The sequence below is a fragment of the Macaca thibetana genome, chromosome 6 (genome assembly GCF_024542745.1).
Source record: "Macaca thibetana thibetana isolate TM-01 chromosome 6, ASM2454274v1, whole genome shotgun sequence".
Lineage (NCBI taxonomy): Eukaryota > Metazoa > Chordata > Mammalia > Primates > Cercopithecidae > Macaca > Macaca thibetana.
In genome coordinates this window covers 4,330,552-4,350,925 of record NC_065583.1, presented here as the reverse complement: position 1 = coordinate 4,350,925, position 20,374 = coordinate 4,330,552, and the positions used below count along the sequence as shown (strand labels likewise).

The 20,374-nt window shown below is 43.4% G+C and overlaps 1 protein-coding gene across 7 annotated transcripts in view; it reads left to right on the top strand.

The window, feature by feature from the left end:
* The window catches only part of NSD1 (nuclear receptor binding SET domain protein 1), a 178,691-nt gene extending 158,566 nt beyond the window's left edge, over positions 1-20,125 (top strand). For all 7 annotated transcript variants that reach the window (XM_050793152.1, XM_050793156.1, XM_050793155.1 and 4 more), the window contains 6 exons: positions 464-733; positions 2,355-2,471; positions 3,671-3,812; positions 8,705-8,811; positions 11,888-12,092; positions 13,737-20,125. In XM_050793152.1, coding sequence (XP_050649109.1) covers positions 464-733; positions 2,355-2,471; positions 3,671-3,812; positions 8,705-8,811; positions 11,888-12,092; positions 13,737-15,364 — 2,469 coding nt within the window. In that variant the 3' untranslated portion in view covers positions 15,365-20,125. The remainder of the gene's footprint in view (positions 1-463; positions 734-2,354; positions 2,472-3,670; positions 3,813-8,704; positions 8,812-11,887; positions 12,093-13,736) is intronic.
* Positions 20,126-20,374: the final 249 nt, after the last annotated feature.

Sequence of the window (20,374 nt, the reverse complement as noted above, 5' to 3'; positions counted from 1 at the left end):
ACTACAGGTGCCCGCCACCATGCCCGGCTCATTTTTTGTATTTTTAGTAGAGATGGGGTTTCACCATGTTAGCCAGGATGGTCTTGATCTCCTGACCCCGTGATCCGCCCATCTTGGCCTCCCAAAGTTCTGGGATTACAGGCGTGAGCCACTGCTCCCGGCTCGTAATTTTTTTTTTTTTTTTTTGAGATGGAGTCTCGACATGTCGGCCAGGCTGGAGTGCAGTGGTGCAATCTTGTCTCACTGCAACCTCCGCCTCCTGGGTTCAAGCAATTCTTGTGGAGTTCATACTTTGTATGTCAAGTGAGGCTCTGTTTTTTATATCAAACTGTCTAAGTATTGATAGTTCAAAGTCATGGGAAATGTGGCTGCAACTTCAAGGAAAAAAAGTTTGCATTTTTCAGGGTCTTAATTGTCTTATGCTGACTTGTTTTATGCAGTGTACTTTGTGCTACTTTTCCAGGTGAACCGTCCTATTGGCAGGGTACAGATCTTCACTGCAGACTTATCTGAAATACCCCGTTGCAACTGTAAAGCTACTGATGAGAACCCCTGTGGGATAGACTCTGAATGCATCAACCGCATGCTGCTCTATGAGTGCCACCCCACAGTATGTCCTGCCGGAGGGCGCTGTCAAAACCAGTGCTTTTCCAAGCGCCAATATCCAGAGGTTGAAATTTTCCGCACGTTACAGCGGGGTTGGGGTCTACGGACAAAAACAGATATTAAAAAGGTTAGAAAAAGCTAAATTGCCAGATATTTTCTCCTCTTTGCAGTTGGTTGATGTCATTAATTCTTGACATTATAAAATTCATCATAGAGGAAGATAACACAGTTAACAATTAACCTTATTGTTGTGTTTTGCCATATCTTTCCACAGTTTAGAGGCTCACAAATGAATGGTTTTGATCTCCTAAGTCCTTTTTATTGATCATGGTCACTGTGTAGGAGGATGGAAAAAAATGGGACATTCATAGAGATGCTATGGCTTTGTTTGCTTTTTTGTGAATATCCTACAACCAGTAATTAAGAGATGACAGTGAGCACATGATACAGAGACATTGATCCACCTACTAATAAAATATTTTTAGTGAGGAAAAAACAGATCTGGCTTCATGAAACATGAAGGATAAGAAGGTTAAGCCTTATTGAATGAAAATGCAGTAATGTCTTCAACTTAAAACTTGGCAGGATCTTGAAGTTTCTAACAAATAAGATTGTATAGTCTTTTTTTTTTTTTTTTTTTTTTTTTTTTAATAAGCCTTATTCTGCTTATATTTTCCGAAGAATTTTATTGGTTTCTAGGAAATGTAGCATAGTATGGGTTGGCATTCAGTCATTTACCAAGTAGTTATTTTTATATTTACTGTATGTGCCAGGTGTTGTGCTGGGGATGCACTAACCAAGACGAGAGATATGACCCATGCCTTCGTAAAGTTTACATTCTGGAGGGAGAGAAATATTGAACAAATCACCTCCCAGTGTGGAAGTATAAAGGGCTCTAGAGACATGTGACGAAGTAACTGAAACTAGTTTGTCTCTGATGATACTTTATTTATTTTTTGAGAGAGGGTCTCACTCTGTTGCTCAGACTGGAGCATACTGGTGCCATCTCCGCTCACTGCAACCTCTACTTTCCAGGCTCAAGTGATCCTCCCATCTCAGCCTCCTGAGTAGCGGGGACTACAGACTCGCATCACCACACCTTGCTAATTTTTGTATTTTTTGTGGAGGTGAGGTCTCACCATGTTGCCCAGGCTGGTTTCAAACTCCTGGGCTCAACAGATCCTCCCAAAGTGTTGGGATTATAGGCGTGAGCCATCACTCTTGGCTTCTGAGGCTATTTTAAATTGAGACTTGAAATATAAGTAGTTATTGACTCAGGCAAGGTTACCATTAAAGCCCTGCAGGTTAGGAGTGAACACGTGTGAAAGCCAGAGTTACTGTAGCATAATGAATAGGGAGGATGGTCCTTTGAAATGTGGAGCAGAGCAAGCGCCAAGGAAGATGAACATAGTTTATTCAGGGAAACCAATTCTCAGGCTCTGGGACAGGTAGAGATTGGTCATCCATCTCTTTATAAGGAAGCTCTAGTTTACTTACTAATCTTCCATTCTGGAGGATCTTTAGTATCCAGTGTATCCTAATCTTTGTGCTGGTGACAGTGGTGGGAGTAAAGAGGTGTTTCTCATTATCAAATAGTTGGGAATCGTAAAGTAATTATATTGCATAAAATTATACTCATGTAATCTGCTTTGTAGAATCTGATGTTTTCATTAATTTTTAAAAAAATGTATAAATTTGGATACCAGTGTCCTTTTTGCCATTAAGTCAGGAGATATTTCTTGTTCTAGGGTGAATTTGTGAATGAGTATGTGGGTGAGCTTATAGATGAAGAAGAATGCAGAGCTCGAATTCGCTATGCTCAAGAACACGATATCACTAATTTCTATATGCTCACCCTAGACAAAGTAAGTAATGGGAAGTGCTGTTTTCACTGTTACAAGATTGTAAAATTGGTGTTGTCCCAGCCATAGTATTTGTAGGCATGTAACACAGTTCCCAAGGCAGGGTCTTCTCCCATACCCACTGGGATTGCTGGATTGGGGTTCTGGAGTAGGTAAGAGTGCTCATTTTCTGGGTATTCATGGCCAGAGGCAATACAGCTGTTTTTAGCATTGTTTTTGAACAACTTAATGAAAATTGGAGCTTATATCTTTGAGTATTCTACAGGATTACAAGTTTGAACTCAGAAAAGTACATAATTCTTTTTTATTTTATTTTACAGATTGAGAAAATTATTTGTTAAATATTTAATTATTTCACTGATAAGAACATGTACTTTTTTTTTTATTCTTTTGAGACAGAGTCTCGTTCTGTCACCCAAACTGGAGTACAGTGGCGCGATCTCGGCTCACTGCAACCTCTGCCTCCTGAGTTCAAGCGATTCTCATGCCTCATCCTCCCAAGTAGTTGGGACTACAGGCACCCACCACCCCGCCTGGCTACTTTTTTTATTTTTAGTAGAGACAGAGTTTCACTGTGTTGGCCAGGCTGATCTCAAGCTCCTGACCTCACGTGATCCACCTGCCTCGGCCTCCCAAAGTGCTGGGATTACAGGCATGAGCCACCGCACCTGGCCTTAGTTTTTATAATAAAACCCTTTCTTGGTATTTACCTTTGTAAACATTTCTAATTGTGCGCTTAGGATTTGTGAGATCCTCACCTCCAGATATTCTGACCTTACTTTGGAATTGGAACTCTGCATTAGTATTTAAATCTTCTTAGGTGATTTCTAATGTGCATCTGGATTGAAACTACCTAAATAGAAAGTGGAACAAGCTGCTGTTTGTAGGGCAGTGGTCCTCAAACTTCAGTATAGTCAGAAACCTCTGGCGGCCTTGTTATATATAACACAGAATGCTACGCCCCAGAGTCTCTGCTTTAGTGTATTTGAAGCACAACCCAAGAATTTGAATGTCTAACAAATTGCCGAATGGTGACGGTGCTGGTCCAGAGATCACACTTTGAGAACCAAAGGTCTTTGAGATCTTTTCTCTGAGAGGTTCAATCTTTACAAATAGGAACTCCAGCTTATTAGAATAGTCAAATTTTAATCCGTAGCAGAGGTCTCAGGAAGTCTGATGTGTAGCTTCTTTTGGAATTCTAGGACCGAATCATTGATGCTGGTCCCAAAGGAAACTATGCTCGGTTCATGAATCATTGCTGCCAGCCCAACTGTGAAACACAGAAGTGGTCTGTGAACGGAGATACCCGTGTAGGCCTTTTTGCGCTAAGTGACATTAAAGCAGGTAAGAATCATTTCAGGATTCTGCAGCTGACATCTGAATTTCAGGGCTTTTGTTTTTTATAAACAGCTTCCTCAGATTATAATTTTAAACATTTTTATGTGTACCATTCTCTGGAATTAAGTTCATTTACATTTTTATGCAACCATCACCACCATCCATCTCCAGAACTCTTTTCATCTTCCCCTGCTAAAACTTTATACTCACTAAACACTAAGTCCCCATTCTTTTTTTTTTTTTTTTTTTTTTTTTTTTGTTGAGACGGAGTCTCGCTGTGTCTCCCAGGCTGGAGTGCAGTGGCCGGATCTCGGCTCACTGCAAGCTCCGCCTCCTGGGTTCACGCCATTCTCCCGCCTCAGCCTCCCAAGTAGCTGGAACTACAGGCGCCCGCCACCACGCCCGGCTATTTTTTTGTATTTTTAGTAGAGACGGGGTTTCACCATGTTAGCCAGGATAGTCTCGATCTCCTGACCTCGTGATCCACCCACCTCGGCCTCCCAAAGTGCTGGGATTACAGGCTTGAGCCACCGCGCCCTGCCCCATTCTTTTTCTTCACAGCCCCTGGCAACTGCCATTCTACTTTCTGTCTCTGAATTTGACTACTATATGTACTTCATATAAATGGACAATATTTGTCCTCTTGTGACCAGCTCATTTCATTCATTCATTGATTCATTTTTATTGTTTAGGGGACAGAGCCTCGCTCTGTTGCCCAGGCTGCAGTAGTACAATGGCACCATCACAGTTCACTGCAGCCTCGAACTGGGCTCAAGCAATCTTGCTGCCTCAATCTTCTGCGTAGCTAGGACTGTAGGCACATGTCCCCGTTCCCAGTTTTATTTTTATTTTTTTTGGTGGAGACAGAGTCTCGCTATGTTGCCACGGCTGGTCTGGAAATCCTGGGCTCAAGTGATCTTCCTGCCTCAGCCTCCCAAAGTGCTGGGACTACAGGCATGAGCAACCTTGCTTGGCTTGGGTCATTTCATTTAGCACAATGTCTTCAGAACATGGATGGTTTTAATGGAACAAATTTTGACATTCATATGAACTTACCACTAATAGATTTGCTTTAGAAACTACTAGCTCTTCAGTCTCCTTTCTCACCTTTCCTTTCACAGTTGCTCTTCTACTTTATAAACCAAAGATTGATCTCTCACTCTTCCATATCTTATGGTTTATGGACCCAAGGCTGTTTTAAAAATAAGCCACTGGGTGTGGTGGTATATGCCTGTAGTCTCAGTTATTCAGGAGGCTGAGGCCAGAAATCGCTTGAGTTCAGGAGTTTGAGAAGCAGCCTGGGTAGTATAGTGAAACCTCTGACTCTTAAAAACACACATGCAAAACGACAAAAAACCCTCAACCTCTAGGATGTCAAAGAACAGGACCTTTGGAGAATTTACTGCTCTGTCGTGGCTCACCTGGGTACTTGTCTCTCTAATGGGGTAGTGAGATGGTTGTAACCAGGACAAATAGTAAGAAGTTTATTTGAATCGAAAGTAAATCTGGTATGGCTGAGTGGTTTGACAGTAAAGTTATGTGGTAGGTATTTTCCATAAATTAAAGGATCTTAATCTATAGCTTCAAGGTTTTGATACAATTATTTTGAACTATATACCTATGCATGTAACACCCTCCAAATTGCATGATCTTTTAAATATTAAAATTTGTATAAATGTACATTTTGAAATGTACAAGGAAGTATATGAATTTTCAAATTTAGTTTTGCAAGGATATGAGCAAAACAGTTAAAATCAGTCTCCTATACTCAAACTGGGATACAACTGGCCTAGGTAGTCTGTAATATACCATAGTGTAGTCTAATTACCATTGAAGCAGAAATCCCATTTGAACGTTCTGGAAGACCGTAGTTCTCCCTTGCTCAGTCACTGTTGTTGTCCTCAGGAAGCATTGATCAAGATAAAAGAATTAGAATGATGTTTGTTCAGATCTTAGTCTGTTTTTGTGTGTGTTTGTTTTTTGAGACAGTCTCGCTCTGTTGCCCAGGCTGGAGTGCAGTGGCATGATCTCGGCTCACTGCGACCTCCACCTCCTGGGTTCAAGCAATTCTCCTTCCTCAGCCTCTTAAGTAGCTGGGATTACAGGCATCCACCACCATGCCCGGCTATTTTTTGGTATTTTTTAGTAGAGACTCCTGACCTCAAGTGATCCGCCCAGCTCAGCCTCCCAAAGTGTTAGAATTACAGGCGTGAACCACCGTGCCCAGCCTGTGTTTTAAATTTAATCTATGGGACTTCTCACACTCAGTGTATTTTTTTCTCTACAATTTAAATGTGTTGCCCAGGAGTCTTTTAGACTTTTTAGGTTGTGACAATTTTTATATTTTAAAATTTGAGCCACTAGTTATTTTCCCCTGTTTTGCGTTTGTTTCTCGTAATGTTTTACATGATGACACCAAGGACACTTGAGCATCACTGTGCACTGCACTCTGCTTATTTGAGATTGGTTTTTAGTTGCTGATTTATTTCAAATTTTTGGAATGGGTGGCTTCAGAGTATATTGTTTAGATTTCTTCTTTGTAACCGGAGTAATTCAGTAAATGATATGGAATACCAGATACAATTCTAAGCGTATTATTTCATTTAAGCCTTGCAAAAGTGCTGTAAAGTAGGTGGTATTATACCTATGTTACTTTTATCCTTGGATGTCACACCTCTCTCATTCTTTTCTCCCTTTTTCTCTCTAATCACCCCAGGGGTGGAGAGGTTCCTCTATATTAAATCAATATAAATATCATTCCTGTATAATAAATCAGTCACGATTTAGTTCTACTATGTCTGCTGAGTGCTGATAGTCCCATTCTTCTACTTAGAACCTGCAGTTCATATCCATGGGAATGCCCTCCTCTGCCATGTCTAGCCGCAAATTTCTCTTCTTTTTTTCCTGTGTTCATCAGCTCAGGTAGCTTGGTGTTGAAATTCTCAGACTTTGTTCCTCTCCTCACTTGGCTTTCAGTCTGCATAGGTTCAGGATGGGGAAAATGAGACAGGATGTGCTAAGTGACAGGCGGAGTGCCTGTTGGAGCTGAGGCCTTCATTCAACTTCCTGGGCCCTTCACATACCTGCAACTTACTGTCTCCCATGTGTCCCATCCTTACTCTTATTTATCTCTTCTCTCATGTCCTTTGCCATGCTCAGTAACTGAAGATCCATCAAGGATTGCTGCATATTGGACTCTTTTCTAGAATGGTATCACTGTTTTACTTTATGAGCACTATACTTTCCGATTAAATTTAGCCTCTCTGTGATTATGCTTACATAGTATATGTCGGTGAGCAGCAAGTTACGGCAGGTATCCTGCTTTCTTTTATCTATGTATAAGGTAGAGCTGTATTATAAGCATGTCGTATCTACAAAAATTTAGTTATCTATTCATAAATCTTTTATTAAGAGAAAACAGTGTGGGGCTGGGCACAGTGGCTAACGCCTATAATCCCAACACTTTGGGAAGCCGAGGTGGGAGGATCACTTTAGATCAGGAGTTTGAGACCAGCGTGGCCAACATGGTGAAACTCCATCTCTACTAAAAATACAAAAACTAGCCAGGCGTGGTGGCAGGCGCCTGTAATCCCAGCTACTCAGGAGGCTGAGGCAGGAGAATAGCTTGAACCCAGGAGGCAGAGGCTGCAGTGAGCCGGGATCTCACCACTGCACTCCAGCCTGGGCGACAGAGCAAGACTCCGTCTCAAAAAAAAAAAAGAAAAAGAAAAAAGGGGAAAAAAAAAAACAGCATGAATTGAACCACCAAAGATTTAATCCAGTTAAGTTCAGTCATGAGGTGGGAAACATGACCCTCCTGTTACATTGGTCAGTCTCACTCAGTTCCTGCACGCTCCTTGTGGCATGAGCCTCTCATCAGGCCATGAATAATTCTGCTATTCCTACAGCACAACCCCTAAGTTAGCTGCTTGGTATTTTGAATATACTTGAATAAAGAAATAATGAAAATAATGATTTCATTTAACATTAGATGAAAAACTATGTATATCAGTCTCACTGATAAAAGGCATGTCAGTCTGCAAAGGGAAATCTTAAGAGTTGACAATTTTTAATATGAATGGCGGTTACTTTATACATTAACTGTAAACTATTACCCCTGTGATAGGCAACCTCTTTACATATTTATATAAAATTCTTAGATTTGGTAGGCCTCTCATAACTGGCTTTTAGTTACGGGCTTTGAGTTTGAATGTTTATTTTATTTTCTCTCACAATTTTGATGTAATGGACTTTGACAGAAAGAAGACAGTTTGTCTGTTAATTTGAGTACCTTTTTTTAAAGTTTACAAATTAACTGCTATGTGCATTATGTCATATTGTCTCAATAAGCTTGTTAGAGTTCTCCATTTTAAAATGGGCTGCTTAGGGTTCAGATCACCCTGCTAAGGCTCTGACATAACTGGATCTACAACCAGTCTGTAATCTACAGATTTCTAGTGTTATTCTGTACTGAGATGCATCTGCAGAGTGCTGCCAGGTAACATGTGTTCACCTGAGAACAGATAAACAAGTTTTCCTCATACTTTTATTCCCAGGGCCTGACACATTGATAAGTTGTTTTTTGTTTGTTTTGGTAATGAATTAACATATTTTGAATCTGAATGGTTAATAAACAAATGAAAAACAACTTGAGGTAATTAACACCTCTGTAGGAAGAGTTAAATATTACTTGTTAAGTTATTTAAGTTTTCTCTATTAAATTGTATAAGCTGATTATTAATAAGATTAGAATTTATTATAGGATTAGAGCTAAATCCTTTTTAAAAATTATTTTTAAAATTAATCTGTTCTCTTGGGAGTTGTTATCCTTTGTAATTAATACAGAAATAATGTAATTAAAACCACAGATATTAATATTTTCACGGTCTCTTATGCAGGCACTGAACTTACCTTCAACTACAACCTAGAATGTCTTGGGAATGGAAAGACTGTTTGCAAATGTGGAGCCCCGAACTGCAGTGGCTTCTTGGGTGTAAGGCCAAAGGTACCACCCTTCCAGACTTCTGCTTTGGGATTAGTGGTGCGGTCCTCCCTCCCTAACAGTGTTAGGGCAGTCTTCATTTTAAGAAGAAATTTCCTTTAAATTAATGACATTGAACCAGGCATGGTGGCTCATGCCTGTAATCCTAGTACTTTGGGAGGCCGAGGTGGGCGGATCACCTGAGGTCAGGAGTTCGAGACCAGCCTGGCCAACATGGTGAAACCCCATCTCTACTAAGAATAGAAAAATTAGCTGGGCCGTGGTCGCATGTGCCTGTAGTGCCAGCTACTCAGGAGGCTGAGGCAGGAGAATCCCTTGAACCCAGGAGGCAGAGATTGCAGTGATCTATCACACCACTGCACTCTGGCCTGGGCAACATAGCAAGACTCCTTCTCAAAAAAAAAAATAATAATAATAATTAATGACATTGAATAGGTGTTGATAGGGCCACTTGCAATTCACTAAGCATTCAGCTGATCAATTCAATTACATAAGAGGTTTTTGGGGATGTTGTTGAAGTGTTTTGCGCCATCTGACTTTAATTGGTGATACTTTTCTAACTAATAATGCCGTGAAATAGGACCTTATAAAGAAGGTTAGTTACCTCCCTCGTCTTGATCTCACATCTCCTAATAAGCCACATGGACTCGGTTTTTCTGTGTCTGTCCCTGTCTTTCTCTCACTTTTTCTCTTTCTGAAGATACCAAAAAATCTGCAGAAATGTAGTGTAACATCATAGATAAAAGTAGCACTCTTAATCTCACCATTATAACAAAGTATAAGCATTGTTGTGTCTTCCTGTTTTTTTACTGTGTACTTTCTGAATAATTGAATTCTAATTCTGTAACTGTTAAGTATCATTTCCATGTCTGTAGTCTCCTTTTCTTATTTATTTATTTATTTTTTATTTTTTTTTTTTTTTGAGACAGAGTCTCGCTCTATCGCCCAGGCTGGAGTGCAGTGGCATGATCTCGGCTCACTGCAAGCTCCACCTCCCGGGTTCCCGCCATTCTCCTGCCTCAGCCTCCCGAGTAGCTGGGACTACAGGGGCCCGCCACCACTCCTGGCTAATTTTTTGTATTTTTAGTAGAGACAGGGTTTCACCATGTTAGCCAGGTTGGTCTCGATCTCCTAAACTCGTGATCTGCTCACCTCAGCCTCCCAAAGTGCTGGGATTACAGGCATGAGCCACCGTGCCCGGCCCTCATATTATTTTTTTTTTTAAGTCCTTGCTGATCATTTTTAGTGACTGTCTTAATTTTTTTATATAATGGATGGACATACTAGATGAACATCTAGATGCTTCAAGATTTCTCTATCATAAGTAATAGCATCATGAAAATAGAGGTTTAATTTTGATGGCAAATAAACTATGTAGTGACTTCAGTTGAGTATGTTCCATATGCCTTTTTGATTGTGAAGCTCAGCATTAAAAACTGAAAAATGCAAATTAACATAAAAGCCAGTAAGAAAAGAGTAAATAATTTTTTTTTTGAGACGGAGTCTCACTCTGTTGCCCAGGCTGAAGTGCAATGGTGTGATCTCAGCTCACTGTAACCTCCACCTCCCAGGTTCAAGTGATTCTCCTGCCTCAGCCTCCCGAGTAGCTGGGATTACAGGTGCCTGCCACCACACCTGGCTAATTGTTTGTATTTTTAGTGGAGACGGGGTTTCACCATGTTGGCCAGGCTGGTCTCAAACTCCTGACCTCAGGTGATACACCTGCCTCAGCCTCCCAAAGTACTGGGATTACAGGCATGAGCCACTGCGGCCGGCCAGAAAAGAGTAAATAATTTTGATCAATAGTGTGAAAATGAAGAGCACTCAATGATCGTTTTTAAATCTTGTTAAATAAGGAGAATCACCTCTATATTTTATTGGGTTTTATTTTGATTTTGTTTAGTTTTGTTGGTTTAACGTTATTGTTCCTTGAGATGTTTGTTAACTTGTTTCCTATAAGTTAAAATAGTAACTGAGTTTAATCCGTACTTAGTGGTGTTAAGTGTACTGCAGATGTCAGTTTCTGCGTCCTTGATGTCTGCATAGGATAGCATTTCACAGGAGTCAGTGAGAGGTAGATGCTAGAGCAGAAACTGAGAAATGAGAGATCACTGTGTGCTTTTAGTGTAGACACTGGTCTGTCAGAATAGGATGGACCTCCATTAAGCCTTACAGATTGGTCCTAGATGTTTCTGGGTTAAAATGAAGATTGTGATAAGAAGATTTGGTGACCAAGGGTGGGCTGCAGGGAACAAAGAGAGGACATCTGCTGGCTCTTCCAGGGTGTGTCTTAGGAGTAGTGCACATGAAGCTAATTTGACTTGATGCATAGTCTTGTTGTCGGCAGGGACCATGAATTAACTTTTTTGTGTCTTAACACATTGCTCATAGTAAGTTCAGTTATGCTTTGTTGAATGAACGAGAAATAGGCATGTTTACACACACACACAAGTCTTCTTTAGTTTTGGAAGTAGACAAATATAAAAGTGAAACTTTGGCCAGATGTGGTGGCTCACACCTGTAATCCTAGCACTTTAGGAGGCCAAAGCGGGCGGGTCATGAGGTCAGGAGTTCGAGACCAGCCTGACCAACATGCTGAAACCCAGTCTCTACTAAAAATACAAAAATTAGCCAGGCGTGGCAGCGGGCGCCTGTAATCTCAGCTACTCAGGAGGCTGAGGCAGGAGAATTGCTTGAACCTAGCAGGCGGAGGTTGCAGTGAGCCGAGATCACGCCATTGCACTCCAGTCTAGGCAACAGAGCAAGACTCCGTCTCGAAAAATAAAATAATTAGTTAATAAAACTTATAAAAGGCATGACATTTAACACCAGCCTTATGTATCAGCAAAAACACAACGATTTTTGTCTTCTGTTTTGTTCAGGTGGCAGGAGTAGTTGATACAAAAGTGGTAATTATTGCTACATATCTGTGATGTACCAGGTACCTTTCCTGCATTTTATCTTCATGACAATTGCTTTTCCCAGAGAAGAGAATGAGGCTCAGAGAGGATAGTTAACCTGGTTAAGATTGGTACTAATGTGTTGACAGAATGCTGACTGTTCAATATCTGACCTATAGAATCAACCCATTGCCACGGAAGAAAAGTCAAAGAAATTCAAGAAGAAGCAACAGGGGAAGCGCAGGACCCAGGGTGAAATCACAAAGGAGCGGGAAGATGAGTGTTTTAGTTGTGGTGATGCCGGCCAGCTCGTCTCCTGCAAGAAGCCAGGCTGCCCAAAAGTTTACCATGCAGACTGTCTCAATCTGACCAAGCGACCAGCAGGTTGGTGCCAAAATCCATTCTCTCCATCATACTCAGGGTCTCATGCCATGTGCATCAGCCTTGAAGAAAGTGCCATTTGGTCTTCCCATGCATAATTTTGAGGGGTATGGTCTATTTTCTCATTCTGGAAATAATGAAAACAAAGGCTTAGAATTCTTAGTTATGAAGAATGGAACAGCAGTGCACTTGATGTGTTTCAAGTCCTTTACTTACATTTATGTTAGCAACCCATAATGGTTGGTTTTCTTCCATAATGCATGTGAAGAAACAGAATTAGGATAGGTGAAGTGACATTTCACACATAGATCCAGGAGCTGGATTGAGAGCTGGGTTTTTTACTCCAAGACTATTCAATCATGTTGCCTTTCTAGAGAAAGAAAGATTGACATAGTAAAGCCTTTAGGTGGTTCTAGTCACTGAGAGATGGATTGCCACCATTTTAGCACTTTCTACCTTGCTCCCCTACGCCTAGTGTGGTCTCCCCCCATGCAGAGTAGACTGTTTTCCTCTAAAGGAGATGTGATTGTATCAGTTAATACGTGAGAAAGCTGCTCAGGTGGATGTGGTACCCAGGAAATTTGTAGTTGAAGAAATTGAGAACCTTTGAGTAGTGATTTAGGGTTAGAGGATTTTAGGGATTTGGATATGCCGTCTATTTTAATGGACAAAAAAAGAGAAACCAGTAGGGAGCTGTTCCAGGGTGAGGAGATTATACATTACTAGTGACCTGCTTCCAAGAATTGCAGAAGGTTAAGAACTTTGGGGTATAAGTAAAAGGAATTTGTCTCCAAATTGGCTTTCCTTCAGTGTATATTGGACAGAGTCATGAAGTAAAAGAAACTGAGATAGAATGAGGGCAAGGCCATCACATTGACCTGTCAGTGCCAGGAAGTAGAATTGTTTCAGAATCAACTGCTCAGGGTTGTCACTGGCACAGGCTGTGATCGAGCCAGTCTTGCCTATGTGCCAGGAGTGGGAGCTGGTGTAGTTGATTTGAAGGTGGAAACACTGTCCCTGGTCCAAGACTCAGGTTTCATGAAATGTGGGGAGGCAGATAAAAGCTTAGGTCAGCTTTGGGTCTTTTCTACTGATTCCATGTAAACAACATATAATCTGCTGTGCTGGTCTCAAGACTTAGAACAAAGGTAAATCTTCATTTTTCATAATTTTATATCTTTTCTATTACTTTTTTATATATTTTCTATTAATAAGCAAATAAGCAGGAATCTAAATAGCCAGGATATTTCTCTTTGAGTTGCTTATTTCAAAGCTGTATAGTACAAATGGAGATTGCAAAAATATGAAAGTAGTATCTTAAGTTTCATGTAAAAGAAACTTTATGTTGTCCCTGCCCCCCACCTCCTTGCTGGAAATAGTCATAGAAATACCGATTTACTCCTCTGCTTGTATATTTAGTTGATAGTAGTTGCTATTTGATAATTCGCTGTTACTTTATGTATTCTGTGCAGAAAAAGAAGCTGGAATTCTGGGGCAAGAGGTGGCTGGTGAGTGGCATAAGCTCTCTGAACCAGGGGCAGTGTGAAGGAAGGTCATCATCCACATGTTTGGACTGTAGCATAGCCATGGCCCATGTGATATATATATCTTTTTTCCTAAACTTTTGCTTTACTTCTGTGTTTTCAGGGAAATGGGAATGTCCGTGGCATCAGTGTGACATCTGTGGGAAGGAAGCAGCCTCCTTCTGTGAGATGTGCCCCAGCTCCTTTTGTAAGCAGCATCGAGAAGGGATGCTTTTCATTTCCAAACTGGATGGGCGTCTGTCTTGTACTGAGCATGACCCCTGTGGGCCCAATCCTCTGGAACCTGGGGAGATCCGTGAGTATGTGCCTCCCCCAGTACCACTGCCTCCAGGGCCAAGCACTCACCTGGCAGAGCAATCAACAGGAATGGCTGCTCAGGCACCCAAAATGTCAGATAAACCTCCTGCTGACACCAACCAGACGCTGTCGCTCTCCAAAAAAGCTCTGGCAGGGACTTGTCAGAGGCCACTGCTACCTGAAAGACCTCTTGAGAGAACTGACTCCAGGTCCCAACCTTTAGATAAGGTCAGAGACCTTGCTGGGTCAGGGACCAAATCCCAATCCTTGGTTTCCAGCCAGAGGCCACTGGACAGGCAACCAGCAGTGGCAGGACCAAGACCCCAGCTAAGCGACAAACCCTCTCCAGTGACCAGCCCAGGCTCCTCACCCTCAGTCAGGTCCCAACCACTGGAAAGACCTCTGGGGACGGCTGACCCAAGGCTGGATAAATCCATAGGTGCTGCCAGCCCAAGGCCCCAGTCACTGGAGAAAACCCCAGTTCCCACTGGCCTGAGACTTCCGCCGCCAGACAGACTGCTCATTACCAGCAGTCCCAAACCCCAGACTTCAGACAGGCCCCCTGACAAACCCCATGCCTCTTTGTCCCAGAGACTCCCGCCTCCTGAGAAAGTACTGTCAGCTGTGGTCCAGACCCTTGTAGCTAAAGAAAAAGCACTGAGGCCTGTGGACCAGAATACTCAGTCAAAAAATAGAGCTGCTTTGGTGATGGATCTCATAGACCTAACTCCTCGCCAGAAGGAGCGGGCAGCTTCACCTCATGAGGTCACACCACAGGCTGATGAGAAGATGCCAGTGTTGGAGTCGAGTTCATGGCCTGCCAGCAAAGGTCTGGGGCATATGCCGAGAGCTGTTGAGAAAGGCAGTGTGTCAGATCCTCTTCAGACATCTGGGAAAGTAGCAGCCCATTCAGAGGACCCCTGGCAAGCTGTTAAATCATTCACCCAGGCCAGACTTCTTTCTCAGCCTCCTGCCAAGGCTTTTTTATATGAGCCAACAACTCAGGCCTCAGGAAGAGCTCCTGCAGGGACTGAGCAGACCCCAGGGCCTCTTAGCCAAGTCCCGGGCCTGGTGAAGCAGGCGAAGCAGATGATCGGAGGCCAGCAACTACCTGCACTTGCCGCCAGGAGTGGGCAGTCCTTTAGGTCTCTCGGGAAGGCCCCAGCCTCCCTCCCCACTGAAGAAAAGAAGTTGGTAACCACAGAGCAAAGTCCCTGGGCCCTGGGAAAAGCCTCATCACGGGCAGGGCTCTGGCCCATAGTGGCTGGACAGACACTGGCACAGTCTTGCTGGTCTCCTGGGAGCACACAGACATTGGCACAGACTTGCTGGTCTCTTGGAAGAGGGCAAGACCCCAAACCAGAGCAAAATACACTTCCAGCTCTTAACCAGGCTCCTTCCAGTCACAAGTGTGCAGAATCAGAACAGAAGTAATACCAATCAATGTCACATGAACAAACAAGCTGCCCCCAGGGTACCATTTGGGGAGGGGAAATCTTTTCTTTCTTTCCCCCTTTAAGAAAAACCAGATCTGCCCCCAACACTTTCCCACTGTTATTCTTTCCTCATATCCCAACACTCAGAACTCTTGTGACATTAGCCAGTGGGGGCTTATGGTTGTGTGAACCATGTTTGAAAATCCAGTGGGCCCCAACCAAGGAGACAGACAGACTTGCGTCTCTTTCCCCCAACTTTTCCACATGGTCATCGTGAAATAAAAAGTCCACTCTGGAGTCAAGTATGGAATTCAATTCCGCTGGTCAGGTTGGAAGGTATAGGGGCTCTCAAAGCGATTTCCCCAACCAGACAGAGCCCCCACTGAGGGGCTAGGAACCCTCGGGAGAAAATGGTGTTCTTTCAAATCAGTGGCGATTTCCTGAGCATTCACGTGTTCTAGGCCGGGTGCTAGTCACTGATGAGAGATACAGAGGTAAATCAGGCCTCATCCCTGTGAGCCTGGATTCCAAGGCTTTCAGGAACCTTTGACCGGGAAGTAACAGGAAGTGCTGAGGGGCTCTGGAGTTTTAGACTCAGTTTGAAATGTCCTTTGTGGCACCAGAAGTGGTTATGTTGAGGAAGTGTCTCTTGGCTGGGATGTGCATGGGTGCGTGTGCAAGCACGCACACTCACAGAGGTCTCCTCTATAGATGGAAGGGTGCTGCATTGAGGCCAAGCGAGGCTGTTGGCTGGGGTAGCTGCTGCTGCGTTTGTCTGGGCTGTGCAGAGTCTGAAGATCAGTCCTTGGAGGAGCAGGTGGTCAGGGGGAGTTGGGCTCTGTGCGAATGTAGATTTCCAGCAGTGGAAGAAGGCATTTGGCAAGCTTCTCTTTCTTTGCTTTTGTTTCTACCTATTTTTCTCTTTGTACATGAATCCACCCCATCCCTATTTCCCTAAAACACTCAGGTGCTTTCAGATTTCAGAGCCTCGGGCAGTGGACATAGGGAATCTCTGGCAAGCTCTGAGCTAGACACACCAGCTTCAGGAAGAGTACCAGCTCCTGATGGGAAACTTCTTTTCCCCGATCCTTTTCCCTCCTGAGTGGAGGGAGTCCTCTTCTTCGCCTCCCTGAGAATTGCTATGCTCTGTATGGAGAGCACCTGCCTGCTGACTTAGCTCAAAGGCAAGCCAGAACCCTTCCCTGAAGACTGGTGAGAGGTGATGTTTAGAGCAACGTCCAGGCTAAGAGATGACTCCTAATAACTGCTGATTATCTGTTACTGCTGCCCTGAGCTGGGGCCCAAGGGCTGGGAAATCTGTTGGTGCTACCCTGCCCTACCATTCACCCAGCTCACAGACTGCCAACAGTAAGTACTGTTTGGCTAGTTTCCTCCCACTTACCTACCCCTCCTTTGTCCTTAGACCAACATGTTTACCTCTCTGCTTTGCCAACTTAGCCAGCAGGCCATCCCCTGGCCCTAACGTCTCCTGGCCATTATCTCTTAGTTATGGCTCTCACGTTCTCAACAGGATTCCATATTTGGTCCCAATTTCCTCAAGTTCTTATTGAGGTTACTCCCATCAATTCCACAGTGGGAACAATAGTTATTATAGAAGCATTTGCGCTTTATCTAAAGATTAAAAACAGAATCTGCTTTTATTTCCCAAAGTCTGTCTCTGAGGTTGAGACACTTGAACTCAGGCAGAGGGACGAGGCTGGGCAGGGCTGTCCTGAGTATAGGGGCCTATCCCTGCATTTCACTGAGACCTCGGAATCTCCTCTGTGAATTCCACCTGCCTAGTTCTCCCCTTTCATCCTCTCTCTCTTCCCACATCATCAAAGAGGAAAAGCTCTTTGTTCAAAAGGAAGAGAAAACGTAAAGCATCTTATTTTCTTTTAGAAGAATTTTAAACCATGAAAAAGATATTTTTAAAGAAATTCACCCAGAACATTAAAGTTCATTATATTAAGTATTTATCATGTGTGAGAATAATAAGTATATAACTGCAGCTAGTAGGTCCCTTTCCCTAATCTTTTAGGTCATATGAGTAGGGTTTGCTTGGTGCCAGTCCTGTGCCCTTTTCTCTCCGGTCATCTGTAGTTGTGATCAGAAAAAGATATCTGCACTGCACTGTCAGAGTCTCCTTTCACTATGTTGTGTGTTAAATTACCGTAGCTCTTTGTTTCATGAAATAAACTGTGAATTTGGGGTGGGGCGGGGGGGAGGGCGTGCAGGCCATGTAAAAATTTTCAGTGGAGAAGTTTGATCCTAAAGTAGCTTCTCTAAAGTAGGCTTTGGTAGGTAATCAACTTGACAGCAGTCTAGATGTCTCACAGGACAGGAGGGAGTAAGGGAAAGGGGCCATGATTGGCTGCTTTGTGGTTTTGTTTTGGTTCTTTCCATTCTCCGCCATTCACTGGAGGCTTCATTCCAGACCTGCCTGGGAAAACAGCTTCTGAGCCATTTTGGGGAGCAGTTCTTCATCTGAATGGATGGACATCTGGGCTTCCTTCAAGGGCCATTGAATGGAAACTGGAAAACCATTGGAAACTAGAAATTTGATCTATTGGACCCACCAATAGCAGCATCTGATACTAGATTGTTAAAATCATGAAAGCAGTCACTATCCAATTAGAAGCAGAGTCAGAACAACTGTTAGGAAATGTGACTCTTGGATGAAGGTGGGGAGGGAGTGGCCTTGCCAGCCCTGTGGGACGTCTCCTGAAACTTGTAATAAGACCCCTTTTCCAAGGGGATGTGAATTGGAGTGAAAAGGAAATCTTTCATCTTAGAAAACTTCTGGTCCTTATGCAGGATGGTATTTGGGTATGTGCTTGGAAATTGAGATCTCAAGAGTGTTTGCCTTGGAGCCAGCTCCCCAGGAAGCCTTTTCCAGGGACAAGGCAAAGGTTGAAATGCTCCATAGGTAGCTAGAAAGCCAATACATTTCCTAGCCCTGCTAAGTCAGAAAAAGATTATGAAAAATGTTGAAATTTACATTCAAAGCCTCATTTGCTTCTCTTGCTGGAGCCAACCCAGTCTAATAGCAAAATAGCTGTCATTGATACAGAAACATCCTCATTTTTAAATGTCTGCTTTACCCTGTTACTGAGTTTGAGATGACTTAAATCACTGTGTTGACCGTCTTCTGAACCAAATCTTTAGCATTGATGAAAATAGTTATTTTATTCTTTACATCCTTCACCCCACACTATGGTCAGGGCATGAAACATCCTGTTGATCCTTCCCAGGCTCGGCACTGTCTGCTCACTGGAGCTGGACTCCCAGGTTGTAATTCTAATGTTGCCTCCTGAGAACAGAATGGCAGAAGGTTTGGTCCTTGCAGCTTCCCCCATAGGGAGTAATGAGGACAGTGTGAAACTTGGATAGGTTTTACCCTTAGTTCCTATAAGGCAGATTTTCCTAAGGTTTTAAAAATGATACTGTCATCCTCTTGGGGTTTGTCAGCCAGGTTAGAGGAGCCCAGTGTCCCAGCCTCTCCGAGATCATGGCAGAGAAGGAGCTGCCTCCAGCCCCTTTTTTGCTGAGTCTCATTTGAGCGGTTCCATGTGTAGACATTCCAGGTCACTGCTTGGTAGCTGCTGTGGGAGGCTGTCATTGGCTATGACCAGTTAGTTCTCAGCTGAGCTTCCTAGGGCCAGTGCAACAGGGCCAGAGGCTGCTATAGTGTAAATTGAAATAAGAATAGATCATTGTTTTGTACACACACAAAAAATGTAATGATGGTGCTAATTTCACGGTATAAATAAGCACTGCCAAGGGTTAAGGGACTGGCAGCTCAAGAAACCCGGGTTCCTGTTTGGGAGGAGATTTTATGTAGAAAAGTTGCTTTGAGGCTTTGTTAAAAGTGGGGAGAAGGAAGATCCTCAGTGAAGCCTGCACCCAACCCTGGAGTGGCCCAGTGCAATCCAGAGGTGGAAGAGATCCTGTATCCAGGTGAAGGTGGCCATTGAGTTTCTCAGGGCTGGGGCCACCTTGTCCATAGCCTCCGTCCACACTGCCTGGAGCAGGTTGTTAGAGAGCTCTGGTTGTTGGGTCTTCCTCAGCTCCCTTCTGCCCCTCTCTACCTCTTCCACTCACGGAAGCACCTCTACTGCTTATGAAGATTAAGGGTAATATTTTCTAAGGAAGTGGAAATAATTAACCTAGAAATCCACAACCTCGGAAGAAGTGTTTCGAGTTTAACATGCGCTGTTTCTGCTTATGTGGTTCCTTCTCTAGAGCTGCTTTCCCATGACCTTCAAAACACCAGGTTATTGTGGGGCTTCAGGTGTAAGGTCCTGGAAGTTAAGCAAAGTTTTGTGGACAAGAGATGGGCACAGAGAGTAGAAGCAGAAATAAATGGTTCTAGTGTTTTCAACTTCCAGGGTTGGGGCAGGCCAGAGCAAGGCGGTCTCATCGAGGTGGGTGCTACCTGTGTGTGTGTAGATGAGTGTGCTGAAGGTGGGGAGGGCAGCACACAGCAGCTCATGGCAGAGCCGCCTCCTAGGTCTTGGCAAAGAGGCAAGCTGATAGACATCTATCTATATTGTTAAGAAAAGGGTCGGGGGGATCAGCCAAGGTCCATCATTGTTTTTTTGCCCCCCCCCCCCCCCCCCCATAGATTGTCAGCTGTAAGTGAAACTCCTAGTGAAAAAGAGGGGAGCCCTGTGTTAGGAGTCCCCATAAACATGTACTGTAATTCTTTGTATATAGAAAAAAATTTACTGTAAAGTAAAGTTTAACTTTACTCATATATGGCCCTTGCCCTGTGTTTTGTTTTATTGGCTGTGGGGAGTTGTAGTCTAACAGGAGGGAGGATTGTTTGGGGTGAGAGCAGAAGGCAGCCCGAGATAGTACCCGGTGCAGTGGGGGCAGGGATACTGTGGAGCTAAGCCCTACCTATGCACGTCATGGGAGTAGTGTGTTTCCTCCCAGCAGCCACAGGGCTGCCCAAGCCTCTTTCTCTCCTGTTGGGAGTGGCTGGTGTCAGTTTCAGTCTGCC